Raw genomic sequence first — 8,705 nt, 5'->3', positions numbered from 1 at the left:
AGAGCAAAAAACATAGTTTTTTACTCAACAAAACAAGTACAGCAAGACTGCAAAGTATATATGAATATAATTATATAATTCAGTTTATGTCGATTTGCAATTATAACAGTAATAATAATAACAGAAGAAAAACAATCAAAGTCCTTTTGGAGATTCACATCTGCTACTGCAGATGAATTGTCCAAGTCCCTAAAAAGGGGATAGGGAGAAGCACTGAGCTGGTCGGGCCTTACCCATGTCATGTAGTGTTCACATGATGATGTGGGGTTGTGTGTCATGTAGTGTTCACATGATGATGTGGGGTTGTGTGTCATGTAGTGTTCACATGATGATGTGGGGTTGTGTGTCTTGTCATGAAGTGTTCACATGATGATGTGGGGTTGTGTGTCATGTAGTGTTCACATGATGATGTGGGGTTGTGTGTCATGTAGTGTTCACATGATGATGTGGGGTTGTGTGTCTTGTCATGAAGTGTTCACATGATGATGTGGGGTTGTGTGTCATGTAGTGTTCACATGATGATGTGAGGTTGTGTGTCATGTAGTGTTCACATGATGATGTGGGGTTGTGTGTCTTGTCATGAAGTGTTCACATGATGATGTGGGGTTCAGGCACCGATTGGCTGATAGATTTGTGCGGCAGAACGTTGGCTCCGTTCAGGTACAGCTCATCGCTGACGATCACGTCTTCCCCGAGCACCGTCACGTTCTCCATGCGCACCCAACGGCCCACCGTGCAGCTCCATCCCACAATGCAACTCTCCAGCCAGGAGTGGGATCGTACGCGCGCCCCCTTCAGCACGGTGCAGCGTTTTATCCTCACGCCATCCTCTATGACCACGCCCGCTCCCACGGTGACGTCAGGTCCTATGATACAGTCGTGTCCTATCTGAGCCGTGGGCTCCACCAGCACGTTGCCCAGGAAACCGCCTCCCGTGCGCCGCAGCCTGTCGGGCGCACGTTTCCGCAGAGACTGCAGGTACAAACACATACCGGTCAGGAAATCTTTAGGCTGGCCGATGTCCATCCAGAACCCCGGCATGTCCATGGCGTACAGCTGTCCCTCCTCGGCCATGGCCGGGAACACGTCCTTCTCTAGGGACGTGGGCCTGAGCTGCAGGCGCTTCAGCATGCGGCCGTCCAACACGTACATCCCGCCGTTGATCCTGTTGGAGACGAAGGTCTGGGGCTTCTCCACGAAGCGGCCGATTCTGCCGCTGCCACTGCCGTCCATCTCCGAAACGACCACCACTCCATACTTGGAGGGCTCCTCCACACGCGTCACCGCCACCGTGCCCTCTCTGCCGTGGCGCCGGTGGAAGGCCAGCAGCTCCGTGAAGGGGAAGTCACAGATGACGTCGGCGTTCAGGACGAAGAAGGGCTCATCATCATCAGCAGACAGCAGATCTCTGGCCAGCGCCAGCGGTCCGGCGGTTCCCAGCGGTTCCTTTTCAGCGGACAGGGAGATACGGACCCCCAAGCTCTGCTCCTGAACTCTCATCTCCGTCTGCAGCAGGTCACACATGTTGCTGCTCACCGCCAGGACCACGTGGTCCACGCCGGCGCTCACTAGCGCCTCCAGCTGATGAAGCAGGATGGGCTTGTTGCAGAACTCCACCAGGGGCTTGGGCACGCTCAGCGTGAGGGGGCGGAGCCTGGTCCCGTGGCCACCAACCAGAATCAGAGCCTTCATGGTGATGATGACAGTCGGTCTGGTAGATTGTCTGTTTATGATGTGCTGTAGATCACGGACACATAGGCCGACGACGATGGAAGATTAAAATCAAATATATAATAAACATGTTTTTTTTATAGTTTAAGTACCCGGTCTGTCCACGAGGCGTGGCATACGTGGCCTCTCAGCCAATCATGTGAGGGTCGGAACATACAAATTACCATATATGGCTTTTGCTAGATGCACCGTATGATGGTGTATTGAAAATGTTGATTACATTTATTATCCTTAAACCCCCCCCTCTGTCATCATGTGTTGTTGTTGTTGTTGGTAGTCATGGCTACCAGGTCCCACCTGATGTTCCTGTCACTGCTCTGATCTGAAAAATCAGAGGTTCTGCTCTGGCATCCAGGGAGTGTGCGTGCACAGTTTCGCTGCAATCGGGCCAATGGTGCCGGAAATTAGTTGGTCACAGACGGACGGACACACACACATGGACAGGGTGCAAAAACATTTTTTCCACAGAGAGTGCAAAAAGAGCAAAAAAATAGAACATCAGCGTTATGTACACATGCATATGATCTTGGTTTATTATATATTATTAGCTGTACACAGACAGACAAACGGACGGACGGACATACGGACGGACGGACAGGGGCGAAAACATAGTCTCGGCCACGCCTTCGGCCTGGCGGTGACAAAAATCAGTCCACTACAAAATAAAGATCACTTGAGCACAGTCCATAATGCTCTTTTGTCTTTTACAGTGGAATCATTATCGCTGTTTGTGATCAATAATGAGACCCAGTTAGAGTTTGATGTTCCAGTATGTAACTGTAGCTGTTGTTTAACAGTAAATAATAATACAACGGCATCCCTGGTCTATTTTAAGTCTATAAAATTCTTCCTCTTTCTTTCTTTCTTTCTTTTTCTTTTCCAGTCCAGATTATTGTAAAATCTGTTATATGGTATTCAGTGGAATGTTTTCAAAATTATATGTGCAACAGAATAATAAACAAACACATTTTCACAGAAGAAACGTAGCCTACATTTTAAATGGGTGTGTGTGGGTGCATCTAAGGTAAGGGACCTGGATATTGGATAGGGGGGGCGCTGGCACAAAACAAGGTTGAGAACCACTGTATTATATTTGATTCTGTGACAAATAATATTTAATATTACACTATATTGAATAAATACAATTTGTTTTGTGGATGATTTTTTTTTAAAACACAGAATCAAATGTTTTATGGTCATGATTCACCAGAAGCCTGGGTGGCTTTTCCAGGCTTAAAATAATTTACATAAATATTAAGGGATTGTGTGCATTTATTGTAAGATTAAGGACCGATCATAAGAAGATAAGGTTGAAAATGGGTGACGTGCTCCTGTAAACACAGATCTCTTTGGGGTCCCCGCAAACAAAATCCTTTCAGATGGCGGTCCGCAACCAAATACAGAGCTGCTGCTTTCAATAAAATCAGCTCTCTTTAACAGAACAAATACACAGTTACACACATACTAATTGGGCAATGATCCACTTTAAAAAAGAAACGGTGACCTTGAGATTGACCTTTCAAAGTTGTTCAAGGTCAAAGGCCATGTTGCCAAATTAAAGACTATATGTGACTTCCTATTTGTCGACGACAGCAAACATGTCTATCTTTAACCGTTTAGAGCTACACTGGAAAATATTGTATTTTTAATGATGACTTTATCTCATCTCACCACACCACAATTCAAGGGCAGGAGAAAAGAGTGGAGTTTGGATGTTATGCATGTCGTTTGTGCTATGTTCTAGCAGACCACCTGTCCAATTGCCTACACATTCGGCCTAAAAATGTATCATGGCTGTAGCCATGACTGTGTACTTTTAATTGTTCAATATAGGTTTGTACTACTGTACCGTGATGTATATTACGTCACGTAGTGCCGTGACGCATATTACGTCACCGACCAGCATAACACACGCATGCGCACTAACAGCGGGAGGAGCAGCAGACAAGGGTTGGACTTTCTGGGGGTACTTTCACATAGGAAGGGGCCAAACGCCTGCATGGCGCTCTTTTCTAGTCCACCCAAACTTTGAACCCTACCAATCTTCAATGGATAGGATCGGTTTGAAGTACATTTGACTATTTTTGACAAAGTTATGGCTGAAAAACTAGTTTGACCTTTTTCGTGACTTTCGACCTCTGAGTACCGTTACCCACCTTGCCTGAAAGTGTCAAGTTATTCTGTGCAGATGACAAACAGAAAAACAGACAGATAGGAATGGACAAAAACTTATTCCATGCCTTGCCTACACCGATAAACACCCCCTGCAGTGGCCTAAAATACCCAATCTACAAGCTCTACATTATGACGTGTGAGCTTGTACATTGGCTAGGTTCAGCGAGCAACACTTGTACGACGGAATAAATTAACCAAGCATAAGATATAGGCTGCTTTGTTTCCATACAGTATTTACTTCTCACTATCCATGTTATGTTGTTAATGTTATGTTGTTGGATTCAAAAGGTGGCCCCGTCCACAAAAAGAGCGACACACATGTTCTCCTTTGATCCACAGAAGGTTTGAGGAGATGGGGGGGGGGGGGAAACAAGTTCCTTTCAAGTTCCTTATATTCATACAGTATATCATAATCAAAGCCGCGTATAAGGAAAACGTCGGTCTTATCTATACACCATTAAGCGGATACTTTTATTACAGTGTTGAGTGCATTTACAGCCAGGACTTATTTGAAGGCGTATAGGGGGGGAAAGCTCTGCTGTTCATTCATCTACCAGTCAAAATGATAGCCCAGGTTTTGGTGGGGAGTCTTTGTTTGAACTCGAATCAAAAAGCCACGAGGCAAAGGAATAATTTCACACTGCAGCCGTAATGAACCACATGCAGAGGGAAAACTTTGAGGTGTAGAATACAGTTAGATAATTAGTATAATTCAGAGTTATTTTTGATGTTGGGAGATTCTAAACTAAATGACATCCGCTGTCTTTGAAGCAGCACAGCGATCTACTGCACATACACCAGTCGTAGCCTTGTGAAGTGCCGGGGACGACTCGGATTCATGGCCTGTTTTCGCGAGACACTCAAGCCATGAATATGAATGCATAAAAAGAAAAAGTGCTCATTAAGAAAGAATATTCCGGTATTCTCCCCCCACTGCGCCGCGTGTGGTCCGCGACCATTAATCATATTCCCCGAAGGGAAAAAAATGAAATGAAAAAAAGAGGGAACATTTTTACATTTCAAATTTGCTGGGTTTCAAAAGCCCCTCTGTCTGTGGGGTTTGCGTGGCTACGCTCAGACAAAGGGTTGTAAAAAGGAGAGAAAGTGGGGGTGAGATGACTAAAGTGACAAATGGGCGGTTTGGAATGTTCTTGCCGGGTTATCAAACCCATGATTACTGGGAATGTCAGAGCATCACAGATGTGCACTGACCCTGGGTTTTGGCGTTGGAAAGCGGACTCAGAGAAACGTTTTTACATACTGCCCGTTCTTCCCCTGAGATTAACAAAGTTGTACACTGTATTCTGAGAGATGAATTAATGAAAATGGAACAGAAACAAATATTTACCAAATCTTATGTTATCTTGCCATATAGAATGAAATGTGTGCGTTTGTGTGTGGTGTGTATGTGGGTGTGTGTGCATACGCACGTGCATGTGTGCATGCAACCCAGTGTGTTGTAATGGTGAGATGAGGATATCTGCATAACCAAAATAAGGTACACTTATTTCAGCTCATTTCAGCGTGCGTGTGTGCGTGTACTGTATGTGCGTGTGTGTCTATGCGTGACCGTATGACTACAGGTATGTCTTGTAATAGCAAGATGATGATACTGTACCTGCCATGACCTATATGCTTATTTCAGCTGAAGATAAACGATGGAACTTAATGCATTGACACGCACGCACGCACGCACGCACGCACACACACACACACACACACACACACACACACACACACACACACACACACACACACACACACACACACACACACACACACACACACACACACACACACACACACACACACACACACACACACACACACACACACACACACACACACACACACACACACACACACACACACACACACACAGCAATGTCTTTACCGCCCCTAACCTTTAGTCACATGAGAATCACAACACATCCAGTAACGGCTGAGTGAGTTCGTGCCAGACAAGGAGATTTATCCTCTATTTATGACAACACATTACTCAACATGAAGAGCACAGCCCACAGCATTGCTGCGTGTATATATAAAAACAAGAAGTCATCCCTCGTTTTACAACTATATATAGATAGACGCTCACATAAACCCATAAATCTAACAGCAAAAGAAAAGTGTTTCATATTTTATAACAGGCTTCAGAGATTGATCTAACATTAAAGCTACCCTCTGTAACTCTTCAGTTTTATCCTGAATTCAAACCCGGGACTCGTGCGCTGTGCTGAAATTTTAACCACTGAGCTAATATAGCCTGCCTGCTTGCTCTAGGAGGAGAAATTGAATTTTGATCTGGGTCTGGGTTCAAATCTAACACTTTCGGCGCATTATTGAGATTATGAATCGAAACTTTTAAGCCATGAAACTATCTTTAGTTTCATGGCTTAATTTAACCATTTGTTACTCCAAAAGTGTAACAACATTTGTTACACTCTCAGAGTGAAATTAACACCTCGACTTATCTAGACGAAAGTGGATGGCGAACAGACGGACAGACTTCCGTTTCGTCCTCCTGATAAAGGCAGGAGCTGATAATATCCGTACGTTATTGCATAGCCTATAGGGAAGCGTATTGACTCACAGTGTCCACCAGGTATGTATGTATGCTTAGAGCCTGCGGCCTATCTCGGTACCAGGCACTGGCTGGTGTTTGCGTGTGGTCGGTAAACACAAGTCTCCAGCAGCGTGGGTAAATAACATACACACATACGCACGCACACACACGAACGCACACACGCACACACGGATTCATTTATTTTGATCTTGCCTAAATTCTTGATCTTTCACAACACAGGGGAAATGAAAAAGTGATCTGGGATCAGTTATTGGGGCCTCGCACCCCTCTCTCCCACCCTGTGAGTTCTGGTAAAAAAAAACTCTGGCTATATGCCTGTCAGTAAAGTATGTCTCTGTGTGTGTGTGTGTGTGTGTGTGTGTGTGTGTGTGTGTGTGTGTCTGTGTCTGTGTCTGTCTGTCTCTCTCTCTCTCTCTCTCACTGCAAATGGCCTAGGGATGCTGCATGGCTCTAAGACCTGTGTAGTTGGGTTGATGTTTTGTTGGTGCTGTGTTGGTATTGTGTAGTTGTCTTGATGTTGTGTGGTTGTATTAATGTTGTGTGGTTGTGCTTGTGCAGTTGTGTGATAATAACAATACCATCCCTCTAGGACTGTCAGTCAAGGCTTTCCCTCTAACGCGCACACATGCATGCACAAGCACACACACACACCACCACCATCACCGTAACCTTGCACAACAGTTGATTTGTTGACCGTTGCTAATGACTTTTGTGCTGACAGACTTGGGTCTATACCTTGATACTCTGGACATGTGTTTCTTTCACCACCGCGCACGCTAGCCTCCATACGCTGTTTGCTTTCCAAAGCAGGTGTTCCCATTTCCTGTGAAGTGCATTTGAGTCAGTGTTTACCACCAGCTTCAACCAAATCCATTTCAGAGCCACTCGGTCCCACGCAGGTTTATTACAAAGCATTGTTGACACTTAGCTTCTCGCTAAGGAGAGACAGCTTTATGAGGGCAGCTGTTTGGTTATTTTTGGGTCAAAAGCAAAATGTGCGCTTGAATGATTAGCCACAAGTTTCCCCAAGGGGCTCACTGGGGAAAAGGTGGTGCGTGTCAATTATGGGCATCCCTTCCAGTTGTCAGTCATTCCGTTCATTTGAGGGATCAAATCAGTCAACAATAACGTGCGAACACAACCTGACGGAAATCAAAAATGGTCATATGAGTCTGCCTCCTTACCCTACAAGATCTCCCTCCACACAGCTGATTCACTGAAGTCACTTAACAAGCATAATTTAATTCCCATGCAGAGATTCAGGTGTCACAGCAGCAGCAACAGCAGCCAGTAAGAATGAAACAAGGGACAGGAGTTGGGCTACAGCTAAGAACAAGTGTGAAGAGCCATTGATCATTAGTTTGAATCAGCTGTGTGGCGGGAGATCTCGTAGGGTAAGTAGGGCAGACTAATATGACCCTTTCTGATTTCTGTCAGGTTGTGTTCCCACATTATAATTGACTGACAAGGATCACTCAAATGAATTGAATGACGTGATGCCCATAATTCATGCAAGGCCTCCTGGATAGACTTTTAGACCCGGGCTACACGTGTATGGATATTTTTGTAAACCTTGGCCTCCCTAGGTTGGCAGAGGGAAGGTAGTGCCCAGGATTACATAGACAATTGGCACTGGGTGTAAAAAATAGGGTTACAAAATCGTGGGATAAAAATGTAATAGAAAAAAAAGAAACGCGTTGAACACGCTCATCTCTTAAATTTGGCACAATGAGCTGTCAGAAAACCTGACTTAATTTTTTTTTAAACAACCGTTTTAATTTTATCATGCCATCTTTACTAAAAACACTTAGAAAACTAGAATTTTTAATACAACGTTCGGAAATGGGTAAAAAAAAAACATACACAGGTCCACATAATTGGATATTTTATCCATTGTCAAAAATCAGTTTTAGCGGCTGGAAATGCTGTATCTGAGTCGCTGAGAGGCCCAAACGTACAGAGAAAAATTGCGTTTAGAAAAAGATCCATATACGTGTAGCCCGGGATTAAGCCGACCTAATGTTCATAGTGTACATTTTGTACAGGATCTAAATGTGTCAATGGCTGAGTAGGGAGACCACCGTTATTGAATTAATATACTGTACTCTACCATACAGACTGGTTAAAACACAGTTGTATTCATTCAAATAAATCCCGGATTGCAGCTTTTAATTTAACAGAGCGTACAGATGGACCCTATAGCTGAATGATTGAC

At 44.5% G+C, this 8,705-nt stretch overlaps 1 protein-coding gene across 1 annotated transcript; it reads right to left on the bottom strand.

Annotated features, from left to right (window-relative positions):
* Positions 1-588: 588 nt before the first annotated feature.
* LOC308095401 (mannose-1-phosphate guanylyltransferase catalytic subunit beta-like) lies at positions 589-1,692 on the bottom strand (the record flags this gene model as incomplete). Its single annotated transcript, XM_080442460.1, has 1 exon — positions 589-1,692. One exon carries the CDS (start codon positions 1,690-1,692, stop codon positions 589-591), a length of 1,104 nt encoding a protein of 367 aa, XP_080298586.1.
* Positions 1,693-8,705: the final 7,013 nt, after the last annotated feature.

The sequence above is a fragment of the Gymnoscopelus braueri genome (assembly GCF_963280865.1).
Source record: "Gymnoscopelus braueri genome assembly, chromosome: 11".
Lineage (NCBI taxonomy): Eukaryota > Metazoa > Chordata > Actinopteri > Myctophiformes > Myctophidae > Gymnoscopelus > Gymnoscopelus braueri.
Note: the sequence above shows the minus strand (reverse complement) of the source record. Positions and strands in the feature narration are given on the sequence as shown.